Raw genomic sequence first — 19,666 nt, 5'->3', positions numbered from 1 at the left:
TAATACTTTACTGGTATGCCCTATCCTGTAAGTCTCCAATTAATAAAAACAAAGCAAATAATAATAATAATAATAATAATAATAGTAATACCTCAGAGATTCCCCATAGGTCCAGTTAATACTATAAATGATCTTCACATGAGATGACAGGTAGGTAGGTAAACTTGAAATAGTTCAAACATTGACCATCAGAAAGGATGTTATGTTCTCAAACATAACCCTATAATTATAGTGCATTTTCATAAGACTATATTTTGCAGCGATTGTTTCAAAGAAATTCAGTGCAATGGAAAAGACAGGGTGCTTCTGAAAGTGTAACTCATGGCTGTAAGTGTGATTTGTATTATATATTAGTGTTTCTGGAGAAACATCTTTCTTCTGAAGGGATAAGGAGGTCTCAACAGACTAAACTGCACAAATACTTGCTACACACAATTCTGGGAATTATACAAATGTGTAGAATAGTTACATCTCAATTAGAATTTGGAATCTAATACTAGTGTGCAACATGTGAATATTTTCACTCTTGGTGTTCTGAATAAAACTCCACAATCTCAAGTCACTGTGGAAGGTGTGGGTGGAATGGGCCACGAAACCACTGAAAATGCTCACTGGCATCTCGGTTTATCTACTTTGACAAAATATTTCCCATGCAAGCTCCACTTGTCTTTTTCCTTTCGTGGAGTGTCGGAAAATCCGCTGGGAATATTTCCTTGTTTCTAGATTACAGTTTGGTAGAATAACAACATAATCTATTCATTTCTCCAAATCAAAACTGTATGGGTTATTAAGGAAGCTGAAATAAGTTTAAGGTTAGGGTAGGAAACGTGAAATAGGTAAAGATTTCTTCTGAGCCTTGGAAAAAGGGAAACCTTAAATTAGTTAGCAAACAAGAAAAATAATAAGCTCCTATTAAGTCATAATGTTCTTCTCCCAAAGAGGCTGCCTTCTGATACCACAAGGTTGATATCAAGGAAATTTAGGACATTAAAAAAAATTTTTTTAATTATGAATACATCGGAATTACTACAAGGAATGATCCCTACATTGTTGCCACATGGATAATTGTTAAGAGAAGCTTCCATGTTACTAAAACTAATAGAGAAGATACCTGGAAATACTTAAGATGTTTTCTCTGCTATAGATAGAAAGAGTAAGACAAAACAGCAGAAAATTAATCTTCCAGAAGACACAAGGTCACAAAGATAAATGGAAACATTCACTTCTTGAATAAATTTTTTCTGGTTCTGTTTTAACCAGACAATGGTAAGATAGTTGAAAAGATATTTCAATATCCTTAATAGACAAGGGAAACAGCAGAACAATAATGAGACAGTAAACGTCTCTCAGTGGAAATCTCTACTTAATTGTCTATAGCTACCAATACTACTGCTTGTGATTTTATATGATTTTTAAAAGGCAGTTTTAGATTGATATTACTTTTAAATGTCAAAAGCAAGGCATTCTTTGAAAATTTTCTTTTAATTCTTCCAAATAAATATAGCTCAAAAGTTATATATCACCTTTTAGTTATGCAAACAGAATTATATCATGGTCATTGGGATATATAATTTTCAATTTATTAAAATCCCTAAGTTCTGTACTACTTCACTATTTTATTACTTAAGTATCAAAGAAAATCCAGGTGATATTTTAGCAGTAACATTGCCTCTATACAAATAATTCTGTACAACACACCTACACATACATATCACATAAATCCACATAGATATACAAACACATAGCTTACAGGTATTACATGTAGATAATTACACATACATATGTATGTGTGCATGTATAGAATATTCAATTCTGTGTGGATTTTTTTCAGATAGTACTACTGATTTGTAACCTTAAACTTCCAAATAAGTCTAAGGCGATATAACATAGATGGCAATCTTATACAAAAGACCTAGAGGAAAACTGTATTTGGAATCACTGGCAATTCTCATAGTTGTCTGGCTTGGGCTATACATTTTATGCCAGATACTGAAATGGAAAGTGTAGGTGTCCTGGTAAACTATAAATCAGAACTATCAAAGATAGATGGTACTACTGGGAAGACTTTATTGCTTTAAGGACTCAAAGGTCAAAAGTGTAAGAGACATTTCAAAGTGATTTTATTTCCAGTAGAGCCTCTAAATTTGGATAAGTACAAATAAAAATGTGTCTACAAATGTAAAAAACACAACCACACCAAGAAGGTAAACAAGATTTATAAGTTCTAATATTTGGAGATGATAATTGTCTCTAAAACACTGTTACTATTTTAGCTAATTTATCAAAGCCTGCCATATGCAGAAATCTAAGACATACTTCACCCGCCAAAATTCTCAAGTCCTGGTATGTAATTCCCTCCCCTTGAATGCAAATTAGGTTGTGAATATGATGAACTGTCATTCCTATACCATGTTATCCTATCTGGCAGGAAAGATTTTGCTGATGTAATCAAGGTTCTAATCTGCTGCGTCTGAGTTAATCAAAAAGGAGATTACACTGGGTGGGCCCAGGCTATGGGGTAAGCCCTTCAAAGAAGTCAGAGATTCAAAGCCAGAGAGACTCTACTGCTGGTCTGAGGGAACAAACTGCCAAGCTATGTAAAGGGCCATGTGACAAGAAACAGCAGGAGGCCTCTAGGACCCAAGGATGGCCCTCAGTTGATAACCAAAAAGACAGTAATGACGTTAGCATATAATTGAAAGGAACTTCCAACAACCAGTGAACAAGGAAGAAAACCCTTAACCTCAGATGAGATCACAGCCCAGGGGCCGGCACCTTGATTTCAGTCTGTTCTAAGATGGTGAGCAGAGAACGGACTAACTGGCATGTGACCCACAGAAACTGTGAGATAATAAGTTTGTGTTGTTTACGTTGCTAACTTTGTGGTCATCAGCAATAAAAGAACAATACAAAGTGATATCTAAACACAGTTATTATCAAAATATAAAATTAACTTTATGTCTATATAAAGGAAAAGGGTCTTAAGGCTTCTAACAAATTTAAAGGGAATGCCATATCAGCACAATCAATGCAGAAGACACAAAGTTGCATAACCAAGAAGAGAGCATTTATCTAAATAAATTAGGACTAAGAAAAGATAGACTACATTAGAAAAGAAACAAAGATGCCCATTCTCACCACTCCTATTCAACATGATAGTACAAGTCCTTACTAGAACAATCAGGCAAGGAAAAAGAAAAAAATAAAAGGTATCAGAATTGGAAAGGAAGAAGTAAAGTGGTCTTTGTTTGCAGATGACATGAATTTAGATACAGAAAATTCTAAAGGCTCAACCAAAAAAATGGTTAGTTCTAATCAAAGAACTCAGTAAAGTTACAGGAAACAAAATTAATGTGCAAAAATCAGTGGTGTTTCTATATACTAACAATTTATCTGAAAAGGAAATAAAGGAAGCGATACTATTTACAAATGCATCAAAAACAATATTACTTAGGAATAAACTCAACCAAGGAGGTGAAACTTACCCAAGGAGACTTCTAATCTGAAAACTATAAGACACTGATGAAAGAAATCAAAGAAAACTCAAATCAATGGAAAAATATCCTGTGTTCATGGCTGGAAGAATTTTAACATTGTTAGAACATCAAACCTACCAAAAGCTATTTACAGAGCAAGGCAATCCCTATCAGGATTCCAATGGCATTTTTTTTCTTTTACAGTGTACAAACAAAACAAAACAAAACAAAAGCCAGTTCTATAACTTATACAGAACCACAAAACACCCCAAAAAGCCAAAGCCAAAGCAATCCTAAAAAAGAACAAAGTTGGCGCACATCACACTTCTTGATTTCAAGCTATACTAGAAAGCTACAATAATCAAAACAGTATGGTACTGGCATAAAAACCAGATCAATGAAACAGAATCAAGAGCCCAGAAATAAATCCAAGCATGTACAGTTAAACTAATATTTGACAAGGGAGCTAAGAATACTCAGTGGAGAAAAAATAGTCTCTTCAATAAATGGTGCTGGGAAGACTGGATATTCACACGTAAAAGAGTGAAACTAGATGCCTATGTTACATCACTCACCAAAATTATCTTGAAATGAATTAAAGACTTAAATGTACAACCTGAAACCATGAAACTCCAAGAAGAAAACAAGAAAAAAGCTCCTTGACGTGGGTCTTGGCAGGGATTTCTCAGAAAAGACATCAATAGCATAAGCAACAGCAACAACAAAATGAACAAATGTGACCAAGTGAAACTGAAATCAGAAGAAAAAAATCAAGAAACCAAGAAGGAAGCCTATAGAATGGGAAAAAAAATATTTGCAAACCATATATCGGATAAGGGATTAATATCCAAAATATAGAATCAATTCATCTTAATAATGAACAGCAAAAATAATCATAATCATAATCATTTAATTAAAAAATGGGCAAAGACAAAAATAGACATTTTTCCAAAGAAGACACACAAATGGCCAACAGGTACAGGAAAAGATTCTCAACACTAGTCATTAGAGAAATGCAAATCAAAACCACAATGAGATATCACCTCTTGCCTGTTTGAATGGCCATCATCATCAAAAAGACAAAAGATATCAAATGCTGCCCTGGAGCCCTTGTACAGTGTTGATGGGAAACTGGTACAAACACTACAGTAAACAGTAGTATGGAGGATCCCTAAAAAATTAAAAATCCAACTACCATACGATCCAGCAATTCCACTTCTGGGAATATATCCACAGGAAACAAAAACACTAACTCAAAAACTTATCTGTAGCCCTATGTTCACAGAAGCATTATTTATAATAACCAAGACATGAAAACCAAATAAGTGACCATCAATGAATAAATGAAAAAAAGAACTTGTGATACACACACACACACACACACACACACACACACACATCTATACACACACATACAGTATACATGTACACACACTATATATACACACACACGATGGAATATTATTCAACTGTAAAAACAAGCAAATCCTGCCATTTGCAACAACAGGGGGAATGAACCCTGAGGCCATTGTGCTAAGTGAAATAAGCAAGAAAGAGACAAGGAAATGCTGTATGATCTCACTTATATGTGGAATCGAAAACACACACACACACACACACACACACACACACACTCACACTCTCTCTCTCTCTCTCTCTCTCTCTCTCTCATAAAGAAAGAGATCAGCTTTGTGGTTTCCAGAGACAGCGAGGAGGCAGAGGGGAGACTGGAGGAAGGAGGCCAAAGGTCCAAACTTCCAGTTACACCACAAATAAGTACGAGGATGGAATGTACACCATGATGACTGCAGATAATACTGCTGACTGACATACAGGAGAGTTGTTATGAGAGTAAATCCTAAGAATTCTCATCACAAGGAAAAAATTTTCTTTCTTTCTATTGTGTCTATTTGAGATGACAGATACTAACTAAACTCAGTATGGTAACCGTTACATAATATATGTAAATCAAACCATAATGCTGTGTACCTTACACTTACACAGTGATATATGTTAGTCATATCTCAGTAAAACTGGGGAAAAGAAGAAGAGACAGGCTTAACTAATTATTTGGAATAGTGCCAAACTGTTGGCACAAAATAGATCTCTGTTTAAATTTAGTAATCCATATTTCAATAAAAAAAATTCCCAAGTAAATACTATTTTTTTCTTTTTTAATATTGACTTATGTGGCGTGGTATGAAAACCTTTTGGCAGATAACAAACTTCTAAGCTCCCCCCTCCAAGAGGGGTAATTACATTGGGTAATATTGTATTTCACTGATATTCTAGCAACATAAAGGTTTTTGCAAATATAATATTAAAGATATGCACAAACTGACTTTCTAAGAGGTAATTGTAAATCTAAGAAATTATAAATAGTTGAATGAATAAACTATTTGTTGGGGAAATGGGCTCTGAAAATTTAAAACACATTTTAACACTATTTCTATGACAAGCTGCAATAAACACAGCTCTTGTTTAAATCTTTCTGAGATTCGTCTCTCATCTTCTCTATACTCAGTATCTATCACCAAACATGTTTCTTGACATTCAGAGAGTGAAATAAACAGTATTCACAAGGCATAGTGGAAAATGGAGCATCTATTGGTACAATAAAGAAAATATGCAGCATATAAATCACAACTTGATAAACTGAAATCTGAGAGTCTATTTTCCTTTAAAATTCTGATTACTGATGATAAAGAAACATATGATGAAAAAAATCTAGATTTCCTTTTATCCTAAAACTCATCTGGGAAGTATTTCATCTGACCACAGCCTCAGGTATTCCTTTGTCACTAATTAGAGAAATACTGAATATTTCAACTATAAATTGCTTAATTATATTTGTCAGCTTGCTCTAAACCAATTAATTATTTACTTGTAAAATTCTTTGATGCAATGCTATCCAGAGGTTCATTTCTGGAATACAGACCAGGAGCTATATTTCCTCTTCTACCCCAATTAAGCTGAAGACTTGAGACAGTGAAATATATTGTTGTTTGCACTATGGTTTACAGTATTACTCACTAGGAAGAAATGAATCATTGTCTTACAATTCAAGTATCTACTGCTGTCCTTTATAAAGGTTTAAGTCACAGTCATGTTCTTTCCTTACAATTTTTTTTCTAATGTAGTCTCTTTTATAAAGACAACTTATAGCACAAATAAGTGTTTAGAAAATAATTTTTTAATTTCTTAGGGGGAAAAGCCCCACGCAAACCCTTCCTGTATCACATCAGAACACCGTCTTCCCTCATGGCAGCATACCACTCCACAGCTTCCCAAGTTTCCTCGAGACCAGGCTGAGAAGCAGCAAGAAACTGCTCTGATTGCTGTACAACCACCCATGCTCAGCTACTGGCCCCTGGAGCAGAGAGGTATAACACAGGTAAGAGAATCAGGAGGAAGGAAAGAAGAAAGAAAATAATCACCTCTTCTACATTCATTCATTCATTCAACATATTTATTGAGTTACTACTATCAGCCAACCACCTCCCTGGAAACTAAAGGTGTCTCTACACTTCTACAGCAGATACTTCCCAAGCACCTGCTCTGCAGGAAGCTGTCAAGCGCTAGAGAGATGTGAGGACACAAACCAAACTAAGGTTCCTCCCTCTGAGAGCTTATGCTCTGGATCACCCAGGTCTAGTAAATCTTGACAAGCATCTTTACCCTCAATGAGAAACACAAGGATTTAAAAACAGAGGTTTTTCTTTTCTTTTCTTTCTTCCTTTTCACTTCTCTTACAGACTGATGGAGAAACAGATTTGAGACATGGGTGCCAGGAGCTGAAAGGTTAGTTAAAAAGTTCCTGCCCTTCAGGTGAGAGATGATGCTACTTTACATTACAAGGAGAGAAATGGAAGTAGAGGAGGGTGGAAAATTTGAAAGTCATTTAAAAGAAAAATAAACTGCACTTGGTGAGAGGCAAAGTGTTAAAGAAGAAAAAATAAGTGTTGAAAAGAGTCCTGGGCTCCAGCATGCACAAATGGGCAGAAAGGTACCGAATATCAAGTCAGCACTTGGAGGAGGAGGTGGTCTGTGAGGAGGACCATGAATTTATTTACAGACATGTTGAGTTAACCTGAGTTCAAAATTCAAAGACAGCTCTAAAGATAAAATACTAGAAATCAATAAGTGTACAGGAAGTAACCGAATCCACTGGCATGAATGACATCAACTATGAAGAGAGTATAAAGCAAAAAGAAAAAAAAAAAGTCAGGACTGAAACTTTTATAACTCCATCATTAAAGGCCAAGAGAAGAGAATGAGTCAGTTAAGAAGAATCAGTGTCTCTGGAGAGGCAGGAAGGAAACCAAGGCACAGGGGACTCAACAAGCCAGCGGAGGAGGATTTTACGGAGCATAGGAAAACCAGAGCCAAGTGCAGCTGAGAGATCAAGCAGAATGAGCACTGGATGAAGCCCACTGGATTCAATGACAGACGTCAAGAGCCATTTCTTGTGGTGTTGGAAACAGGGTCAGGAGGGTCTGTTTGCGAAGGAAAAAAACAGAACCAGGACAGTCTGAAGGGAAAGGCAGGGGGAGATTGGGGTGTAAGACAAGTCAGCAGGGTTTTCCTTCATCATCTTACTTAAAATAGCAACACCCCTCCCCTCTTTATTATCCTTTATTTATCATAAAAGACATACACGTAAGTAACCAGATACAAAAATATTCTACTCATGTGAAACTGCTTGGTCAAACTTTGTTATGGACATTGGAATAACTTTCTTTTATGGCCATTATGCTGAGACGATTCTAAGATCTGTAGGTTTGACAATATAACTTCCAACCTTTAGAAAGGCTCCAAGAGGATTTGGGAAATCTGACCCAGCATCTCTTATATCTGGATGAGGTCAACTAGTGGTACCTACAGTAAAGGACAGGGTCATTAAAGGCTTTTACAATGTCTGCTAGACAGGAAGGAAGAATGATATTCCAATTCTCTAGAGAACTATCTCAGTCCTATTAAAGTACAATAAACTGCTCTATCAACTTATAACTTACTAGCAACTTATTAGTTGTTATCTTTTATTTTTAAATAAAAAGTTTCCTCAGTAATATTTTACATGACAGATGCCTTCAAATTTTAGTCAGAGGCCCCAAGGATACTTTAAAGGGATAGTTATCAATTCTATTACAGTATGACTATTCATTACTAAACACAGAATCTGTTGTTCTGAATTGATCTTACTACCTCCACTGGGTCATCTGATAAAAAAAAAGTTCCTTGAGAATGTCAACTGATGGCAAGATCCATTTAAGTAAGAGAGCTGAGTTCATTATCATAATAAATATAAAAGCACACTGACAAATTTTTCCTTCTGAAATCTGAATCTGCTAAAGATGCAGGTACTGGGCTTCTTCTATAAGGTACTCTGATCGTACTCTAGTTTTCTCAAGTGGTCAAAGGACAGCAGTATTCTTCCAAGGTCAATGTTATGGGCTCAGGCATGCCTTGGCAATGGGGCAGCAACCTGTACGTGTGAAGTAGCAGTAGCAAAGAAAAAAAAATAAACTGAAAAAGAGCAAAAATCTCTAGAACACAATCAAAACCCCAAATCATCAATCTCGCAACAGGGGTAGGACTTGATAACTGCAACTCTATGTTTTTTATCTGCCTTCAGTTGATATTGTCCAACTTTTATCCACAACAAGCTACCCAGGAAGCCAGTCTTATATGTCAGACATTCAGGAAGCCAGACTGCTGTCTATAGTGACAATCCAGGAAGCTAAACAATAACTCCGTAACCATCAGTCCTGAATGCTCAGGACTTGATTAATAACTGACAGCTTTCCTAACTTAAAAAAAATTTTTAATGTTAATTTGTTTTTGAGACAGAGAGAGTGTGAGTGGGGGAGGGGCAGAAAGAGAGGGAGATACAGAATCTGAAGCAGCCTCCAGGCTCTGAGCTGTCAGCACAGAGCGTGATGCAGGGCTCGAACCCACAAACCACGAGATCTGACCTGAGTTGAAGGCGGATGCTTAACCCGCTGAGCCACCCAGGCACCCCAACCCTTCCTAATTTTTATCCCTGGTTCCAACTTAGGACCAACCAGAGAAAGCCAGATGAGATGCCTCACTTCTGAGTAGCTCACCTGTAGCTCCTTCAGACCAACAGCTTCTAATTGGGTCATACTCATTATAAAGATTTCCTATTCCTCTGCCTGCCTATGCATCTCTGTTAAAACATTTGTGACAATGGTTGGCTCCCTTGCTTGCTATAGCAAGCTCAGAATAAAGAGCCTTGCTTTTCTCATTTAGTTGGTCTTCATTAATTTCCATTCTGTTCAACACATCTTTCTAAATAGAAGTAGAGAAATGAAGTCTATATCTTCCAGCCTCCCTTGCAGCTACACACATTCATAAGACCAAATTTTGGCCCAAGGGAATAAGCTAAAAATGTTGTGTGGCAGTATCCAGTATTGTGCCGCAAGATCCAGCTACCAAGTATCCTATGTCCCTACATGCCTGCAAAAGGTGACTTGGTCAGCTGTAAACTAGGCTTGGTTTCTGAGATTGATAGACCAGAGCTGCCTTATTAGCCCCAGGATTTTAAGTAACAGAGAAATATAATTGATAACAATTATAAGAGAGGAGTAGCTTCAATTTGCATACCTTACTATGTGTGAGACACAGTTCTTACCTCTTAATAAATATCGATTAATCAATCATTGACAACAATCCTGTGTGTATAGTGTTTAGGACACTATAATTTGGGGGTTTCTATAACTTGTAACTGAACTTAAACCAATTTATATGCTCTCAGAAAAGAAAGTTAAATAAACTTTTAAGTGGTTGAATCAGGGTTTGATGTGCAAGGTCTGAATGCACATTATTCTTTGATGCATCCCACCCAGGAACAGGATTCTCTAGACTCTCTTTCTGTTCCCCTCTGCCTGATATCCAGATACAGGATCAAGGGTAGTCTGTTCAGAGAAATCAAGCTGCAAAATTTCACCTTCAGCTTACAGAAGACAAATCTGTTGGTCTATTTCCAAATTGGTTTCTGAGCGTTCACATGTCTCAGTTAAACAGTGAAAACTTCATCAGATAAACCAGCTTCAAAATCATCATCACTACTATCATTCACTACATATCTACAATATGTCAAAGTATTACGATGATGTCTTTAAAGTATCTGATATATCTGTATGTTTAACAGACAATGTTTATCAGAAAAAATAAATACTTAGTTTACAAAAACCCCACATTTACCTTTATCATTCTGGATAGATCACCAGCATCAGCTAATTCCAAAACTATGTTAAGTTCATTATCTTCAATGAATGATGCATAATATTTAATTACATTTGGGTGGTTGAGTTGCTGACGGAAAAAACAAACAAACAAAAACAGGCACCAGTAAAGTTTTTTTAATTGTAAATTCTCGAGAACCACTTATAGCTTAATTTAATAATAAACTTGGTTACTGCATTTTGTTTTTAAGTTAGAAATCTTAACATGACATCATGTACATTTTTCTTTAACCTAGTGAATTTTGAAATAGCTATTGTAATTATTAAAAGTAAAAGTAGATACCGATTAATTTTAATATCTTCATTAAATAAAAAGTTTGAAAACCTAAACAGTTTTGAAGTATGTATTACTATGTTCAATAAATATGTAAATATAAATGAATGACATAATTAAAGCACGGATTGCTAAAAATTGTATCTTCAAAATGGGAACTGTCATTAAGCGTGCTTAGTGGGAGATAAAGTATTCCCTTGTGCTCCTAGTATGAAGTTGACCTAATCCTTATGTAACTATAGCCAGTGATTTAAAATAAAACAATATAAAAGGTCATCTACTATATCTAAATATAATGTTTACATCAAATAATATAACGAGTTTATCTACGGGTTTGATTCATTAAATGACCCTAAAAAAAATTTCACCTTGCAGATATCAGTCTACATCACCCTGACAATCCTTTTGTATAATCTTTTTGTTCAATCGTTAAACAAGGTAACATAAGACAAATGGTTTCTCAAAGAAAATTTTCAAGAATTCTCCCAGACGGTTTATACTTGATTTTCTTCCCTTCTTTCTACTTACACGGTTTTCCTCCACAACTTCTACAATAATATAATACTTCTCTATACAATTTATATTTAGTTTTAAAGCAGTTGCTTCATGACCCAGGAAATAACTGCAACTAACAGAACAGATGGAAAGTATGGTTCATTTTGGTCTTACTCTTATCTTTTTCGATAAATCTGACTCATGGTAGGCACCAACAAAAATGCACGGCATAAAAAACATCCAAGTCTTATCTAGTAGTTGAAAAGAGAACATAAATTACAGCATTCCTCAAGGAAATTTCACTAGAAGGAAGGAAGTTCAGAGATAACTGAAATTTTAGTCGCATTTTTTGAGTGGATAAGAAACTGAAAAACTAATTCTGACTTAAAAACTGTAATACTCTTTATATCACCCTTCCTAAATCTGGACAAAAAAGATACAGAAATATTATAAAAACCATGTGCCCAACTGGATCAGTCCACATTCTCAACACATTACCATCCTAAGATATACATCTATATTACATCTTAAGCTTTGAGATAATACCGATACGCCTTTATGTTACTCAGCCTTTAAAATATGTCTAATTGGGATGGTCAAGAAAAAATTTCTACAATGTTCTGTGCTCATTTTATTTCCTACTTTGAAATGCAGGATGGTGGGGAGCAGAGGGAGCTAATTCTACCAAATGTCCAAATTAAATTATTTTATAATGAATCCAAAAGGTAACTACATTCTTCCATATAGGGAGATACAAATTTGCACCATGTTGCTTAAGGCCTAAGTTAAATCTTAAAAATCGTTTTCCTTGTAAGTACAATGTTTTCATAAATCACTTTTATCAACATGCTCAGCTATGTTAAAAATAGTCAATAGTTCATTTATTTACCTCAAGGAGATCAATTTCTTTGATACAATCAGCACGTGCTTTGGCATCCATTAAATCAAATATCTAAAAATAGAATACAGCATCATTTAATAAACTAATAATCTATGATTCAAAACACCATGTAAATTCATTTTAATACTTTACATATAGTTAATACACATATTAAGAAATTTTCTTCCCAATTAGCATTTTAGGAGCCTTGAAAAACTGTAGGTATTTTATCTCATGCTACCTCTAGAGTTTATATTTTTCCGTCTACAGGCAGTCAGTACTAAAAATGAGAAAAGAGGGGCACCTGGGTGGCTCAGGCAGTTAGGCATCTGACTGTTGATACTGGCTCCAGTCATGATCTCACTGTTGGTGGGGATGGAGTTTCACACTGGGCTCTGTTCTAACAGTGTGGAGTCTGCTCAGTATTCTCATTCTCATTCTCTCTCTCTCTCTCTCTCTCTCTCTCTCTCTCTCTCTCTCTCTCTCTCTCTCTCTCCCCCCCCCTCTATCCCTCCCCCATTCATCTTTCTTCCTCCCCCACCCCACTGCTCAAAATAAATAAATAACATTTCAAACAAATTTAAAAAATAACAATGATAAAAGAGAACCAGTAGACATTTCAAGTCTTAGGTTCAAATGAAACAGAATGGAAGTTGTGATCATAATAAATAAGACCTAATATGTATTGAACAGTAAATATGTGTTAAGCATATTACATTAACTACTTTCATTTAATTTTCATTTAATCCTTAGGAAGACAATAATATTAGTATTACCATTTCATAGAAGAGGAAAAATAGGTTTAGAAAGCTTAAGAAACTGACAGAAGTTCACACAGCTAATTAATAGAGCAGTCAAAATTCACTCCCAGAGTTTTCCAAATCTATAACACAGGCTCTGAATGAATAATCTATACATTCAAATCATGTCTAAAAGCTCAAGTGTACACCTTGACAGGGATGATGTCACTCCAAATTGTTTCTCTGGAAAGAGGGGTGACAGAATCTTACCCTTTCGAAAGATAAAGCACAGATATACATACAACACATAAACAGACATACTCTTATCTGTGGAATTAAGATTTCATAAGGGAGAGGAGCAATTAGGAAAAAATATCTATAAAGGCTCTTAGGGGGTAATAATGAGTAAAAGGTTGAGAAATATTGGTCTAATGTGAAAAATATAAAAACCTATAATGGAATCAAAGGAATATTTAGGATGTCTCTGAAAACAAAGAACGTTCTAAGTGTGTGGAAAATAATAAATAAAAAAGCCGTATGTTAAATACTGGAGAAAATATCTGGATGAGTCACAACTGCAAGCTGATTAAAACCCTGATCATAGGGGTGCCTGCGTGGCTAGGTCGGTTGAGTGTCCAACTCTTGCTTTTAGCTCAGGTCATGATCCTGGGTCATGGGATGGAGTCTCACATCCAGCTGCATGCTGAGCACGGAGCCTGCTTGAGATTCTCTCTCTCTCCCTCTGCCTCTCTCCTCTACTGCATGCTTTCTATTTCTCTCTAAAGAAAGAAAGAAACAAACAACCCTAGTCACATAACACAACAACTTTAGTGATATTTATAGTCACAACTTGACCGAGACTTCCTGGTTCAGACTGCCAGCATGTTCCAGGACAAGTAGGTGTATAACCTGAAAGGAGCAGCAGTCATGATCCAAGTCTTTCTGACTTGAGCAAGAATCACCTGGTAGGAGGTGCAGCCTCTTCTTCTTGCTGCTACACTCTTTACCATGTTCCTCTGAAGTAGCAGTACTGGCTCCGATGTAGAAATGAGGACTGAGACTCAGAGAGGTTAAATATGTGCTTGTGGTTGTAAAATGAGTGACAGAACAAGCACTTGAATCCAAATCGTTCCAGCTCTAGAGGCTGTGTTTTCTTCATTGGTCCAGGCTGTTGTGAAGTCCACTACATATACAACTAACTAACAAGTACTGACACACATGTGTGTGCACAGTGGAGTATGAGAAATCTAAGGAAGGAATCCCCACGTGAGGAGTGGGTAACATTAACGCTGAATTTTGAAAAAACGGTTAAGATTCTGCTAGCCAGAAAGAACAGATATCGAAGGGATAAAAGGAACTACAGAATATGGAGGAATAAATAAAACTTTTGAGGAAATGCTTGCTTACTATCATTTTTAACATCCAAATATGCATGTAGTTCTAATCGTCCCTTAATTAAAAAATTAAGAAAAATATAAATAAAATTTTAAACAAAACACTGTAAATTCATTTTCTTAAAGAATTTAGCTTCTGCTCACTCTCTTCCATTTCTTGTACAAATGTATGTGTGTTTTAGATAGTGAAAATAGTGGCAGTATGCATTGTATATGCATCTGACTTATAGCAAAATACTACTCAAATTTCTAGTCTTTATTTACTTTCTAATGAAAAATTTTAATATAAAGTTTATGCTTTTCAAGTTTTAATGTGAAATAGCTAAGAACTGTACTGCACATAAAGACAATTAACATAAAAAACTTTCATGGGTTCCTGCTGGGTGACACACAACTGTGTTGTCAGCTTGTTATTAGATTTTATTGTAGATACAAATAAGAAAGCAAGCTTGCAGTCCTAAAGATGCACCCTGCCAGATGCAGGATGCAACCTGGAACACAGGAAATGAACATACAATCTAATCAGTGCTACTTGTACAAGGTGATGTGAGCCCCTCAAGCAGGTGGAATATGGCTGGCAGGGATCACATAGGCAAGAAAGTGGAATACATGTCAGAGAGGTTCTCATAGAAATAAGTAAAATCAGAAGTTCATTACTTTTGCTTCATTAAATTGCTTCATACTTAGCAATTTCTTCTTCTAATTTATTTTTGAGGGAGAGAGAGAGAGAGAGGGCAAGCTAGTGGGGGAGGGGCAGAGAGAAAGGGAGAGAGAGAATCATAAGCAGGCTCCAAACTGCCAGCATGGAGCTCTACATGGGGCTCGATCCCACAAACTGTCAGATCATGACCCAAGCTGAAACCAAGAGTTGGACATTTAACCAAATGAGCCACCAAAGCACCCCTACACTTAACAATTTCATATACAAAAAAGCCACTCACTCCTCAAATTGCCAAATTAATAATAGTAATGTAAACAAAATTTTGAACCTGATATTAGTACAGTTATGAAATACACAGAGAGATTATTTATGGTTAAAAATCAAAATGGCAAGAGAAATAACTGATTTTCGCCAAATCATGAATGCTAATGGCCATTCTTAGGACCTACTAGTCACAATGCACTTGAGATAATTCAAAGAAATGCAGGGAAGTACAAAATGCTACATGTCTTAGACTTTAAAGGAATTCCTGAAAAATTTTTTTAAGGAAAAAGAGAAAGGCTAATTCTGGTACTAGTAATTAAAATTAAGAAAATCACAAACTTGGACACATGTATAAATCTTATTTCCTAATAATCTATGTCTCTGTGATGGGAAAAATATTTAAAAGGCAGAGCTAGTGAACGAAATGAGAAAAAGATGTGTACAAGTGCTTGAGGAAACGCCAACTAGACCCAACATAGCAAGATGGAAGTGTGCTCCACAGAAATCATGAATTTCTAATTCAACTTATAACTAAATAATTTAGTATTACAAGTTAACTTTTATTTTTAACTGAATTCTCAATATTATCAAAGTCTTATTCACTGAGGGGTAAGCATGGCTGGCATATTTGAGGCAAAACTAAATTCTGAACCAAATACGTTTATAAATACATTTAATCAGAAATTCGTTAGTATCTTATCTTTCTTTTTCCCTTAGCCAGCAAGTCAAGACAAAATAAAAACTGGATGTTTAGATTGAATCATTCTCAGACACAGATTCAAGACTGTCTGATTTCATGAGAAGAAAAGACAACACTCAAGGAAAACACAATCTAGAGTTTGTAAAAATAGTTCTCATAGGATATTTACAAGCTTGTCTTCAGAAGCCGTCTTTTTGAGCTCTGCTAAAGTTTCTTTGGGTTTTCAGTACACTTGGTAAGAGCAACACTATTAGCAGTGTTTAGGCAAGCACTGGCCAATACATTCTTGGTACTTCTGAATCACTTTAAAAGTTTCCTTTTGTCGTCTTCAAATTCTGACAAAAACTACTCGTGACTAGTAAAAATGGAAAAGGATAATACTGAATATCTTTAAGAGCAAAAAGAGGTCCTTCAAGTAGTTAACAGAAATGCCCTTGAAAAGGCATATGTCAACTTGTTAGAAGAAAAAACACTTAAAATATAGCAATGAAGGTACTTAAAAATGTATACTAAGGAAATCTGAAAAACCTGTTATATGTCCCTTTAAATAGATACTATATAAATAAAAATCTTATCCAAATATATCCTAGGCCTGCCCCAGCTTTACAGAGCATGAAGAGATGACATGAGCAGCTTGTCCCTAAATTGAGCCCCTGGACTCCACGTGACAAAACCTCAGTCACCCCTGGATCATGCCGTTCTTCACCCCTGTGTTCTTGCCTTCTTTACCAGATGCCATGATGCTTCCATTCCTTATTCCAGCTGACCAATGGTTGTACAGACCATTCCCCATTCCCTAACCATTGTTGAAGTGAGGGGAGAGGAACTTTAAGAAATATTTTTGTTATCAGCCTATAAATTTCTGATTCTCTTACTTGCTGCTGGTAGGCAGATTTTCCCTTACCAAGCCTCTCTCTCTTATTTGAAGGGTAGAGGATGGGTGAGGGCATGTAGACAAGCCATTGCACGAGGGCTGTGAATCCTCTAGGCATAAATCACAATCCCTGACCAAGTTAATGTCCAAATAATTAAGGTCTCTCCCACCAGCACTTCCCTGACTAAATACAGAAGCACTTTGAAAGGGTGGAGAGATTGGGATGGAGGGGGAGGGGCAGCACATTAAGTGAGTACAGGGAGAGTTCTACACTGATGTCAGAAACTTGCTCCCTTTATAACGCCAAGGCCTGCAATCCAGCTTCTGTCGGTCTTTCTTTCTTCATGCATCAACACGTTAGAACTGCAAACTACAAGAACAGGCCTCAATTTCTTTTTGTGGATTCCTTAAGGTCCTGGCAAATGACGGTAAGGAACTAGATACCTGTGAGTGTCACTAATTATTCTTTGACTATTAAAAAAACTTTTGTTTCCAAGGGAATGCCTTTTAACTTAACAGGCTAGCAGTGATCCAACTTCGAGGAGTCCATCAAGAAGTCCCATTCAATAAGTTTCCTTAAAATTAAAAACAAAAACAAAACAAAACAAAACTTCTAAAAATTATCAAAAAAATTCACTTTTATTCAGATTTTATAAGACCCTAAAGCTCAGCAAAGCTTAGTCAGGACCTGTGTAGATTAAGAAGCCACCCTACCAAGGTATATTGGAATCTGTGAATGAGAATGTGGCTATAGGAAAACCAAATGATCCAAAATTATAACTGTGGAAAGTGCCCCAAAAAGAGTGAGGAAAAGAAAAGCCATTGAAGGGGACAGAAAAGGGATCCCCAGCGAGGGAGGAGAATCAAGAGTGTGTAATCCCAAGGGTACTTGGGTGATTCAGTCGGTTAAGTGTCTGACTTTGGCTCAGGTCATGATCTCATGGTTTGTGAGTTCGAGCCCCCAGTCAGGCTCTGTGCTGAGCATTCAGAGCCTGGAACCTGCTTCAGATTCTGTGTCTCCATCTCTCTCTGCCCCTCCCCTCTTGCACTCTGTCTCTCTGTCTCTCTCAAAGATGAACAAACATTAAAAAAAATTTTTTTTAAGTAAGGAGTGTGTAATCCCAGAAAACACAAGAGGCCAAGTTTTAAGAAGTTGCCTGTGTTGAAGCAACAGATTATTCTATACAGGTGTCAATATGAAAGCCAAAGGATGTTATTACAGGCAGAGAAGGAAGGCTGATGTGAGAGAAATGGGGCAACTGGTAAAAAAGTCTCAAATGAGGCAGAAATGAAAAATCTATCCAGAGCACAAGTAGGGAGTTAAGACCAGACGAATTAGAACAGCTACATACTTGTGAAAGCAAAGCAGACAGCGAAGACTTGTTTCTGTCGCACAGGAGATGGCATTCTCCACTGGGCAGACATGCATTATGGGCAGAGGCTACGGCTTCTGAGGAGTTGTTTTTAAATTCCACTGTGGACACTGTAATCACATATCTGCTGATCTGGGGTTCTTTCTATTCTCTGCTTAAAATACATCCAAGTGGGAAGTATAAGAGAGTACAATATGTCCAAGGGTGGGGAGAACTCCAAGCAAAACTCCAAGAAATACCCTGAACCCTTCCAGGCTATGGGACATGGAACAATGATTACATATGAATAGAGAAATGAAGTCATACACAGTGGAAATCAACCACGATTGGGGATTAGCAAGACAGGGGGAGATTCTAACGTGGAGGCATCCGCATTGCTCAAATAGTTGACAAAGGTCCAAGAGAGTTAACAACTGAAATCAGACCTTAAATAAGAGGTATGACGAATATGGAATAATGAGTGCCCGGCAATCAAGATGAGGCCAGAGAACAACTTTTACTGGACAGAGGAAATGGGAGAGAAATGGGAAGTTAACTACTAACAATGCTTGGCCTTATTACTGCTGTGTACTGAAGAAGACGAATCCATGTTCTACACAGCAGTCTGTGCACTCTTTAAGAAATACACCAGATATATACTGGGTTTTATCATCAGCTGCTTAAATCCCTCCAATGGCTATTCATTACCCTTACAGCAACACAAAACATGAAGTATATAAACCTCTCTCCATGGCCTACAAACAAAACCCGTAAATTCTGGTTCCTACCACATTCTGTAACCCCATGCTACTTCTCTTCCTCACTCCATCCACTGGGGTTGCAACAACCTGTTTTTAGAATATTCTAGGTCAATCCTATTGTCCAAGGCTGTTTGTTCTCTAGGCCTGGAAGCCTCTTCCTGCCATGCAGATAGCGGACTCCTTATCTTCAGCCTAAATTTCACATCCTCAGAGAGGCCTCTATCTAAAAAGCCCTCCTTCCTCCCAACTAATTTGTCTCTCCTATCACATGATGGTCATTTCCTTCTTACTTATAATTATTTGACTTACTATCTCTCCATCTCCCCCAACAAAAACATTGAACTCAATCATTGTACCCCACTGCCAAGTCCAGTGCCTGCCATATAGTAGGTCCTCAATAAGTATTAAATGAGCACATCAAAAATCTTCAACAGCATAAATAAAAAGTTATTTCAACTATATATACTCACTGGGCTTGACTAGAAGAGTTTATTATTTCAAATTTTTAAGATAAACCCATAAAATTA

The 19,666-nt window shown here is 36.4% G+C and overlaps 1 protein-coding gene across 1 annotated transcript in view; it reads right to left on the bottom strand.

The window, feature by feature from the left end:
- NEK7 (NIMA related kinase 7) overlaps positions 1-19,666 on the bottom strand; it is a 92,975-nt gene that overhangs the window by 44,120 nt on the left and 29,189 nt on the right. Inside the window, exons 3-4 of the mRNA XM_029935407.1 lie at positions 12,403-12,465; positions 10,704-10,814 (exon numbers count right to left, since the gene is read on the bottom strand). Of these exons, the coding sequence (XP_029791267.1) occupies positions 10,704-10,814; positions 12,403-12,465 (174 nt within the window). The remainder of the gene's footprint in view (positions 1-10,703; positions 10,815-12,402; positions 12,466-19,666) is intronic.

Source organism: Suricata suricatta, chromosome 3 (genome assembly GCF_006229205.1).
Source record: "Suricata suricatta isolate VVHF042 chromosome 3, meerkat_22Aug2017_6uvM2_HiC, whole genome shotgun sequence".
Taxonomy (NCBI): Eukaryota; Metazoa; Chordata; class Mammalia; order Carnivora; family Herpestidae; genus Suricata; species Suricata suricatta.
The sequence above is the reverse complement of the archived record's forward strand: the minus strand, read 5'-3'. Positions and strand labels throughout refer to the sequence as shown.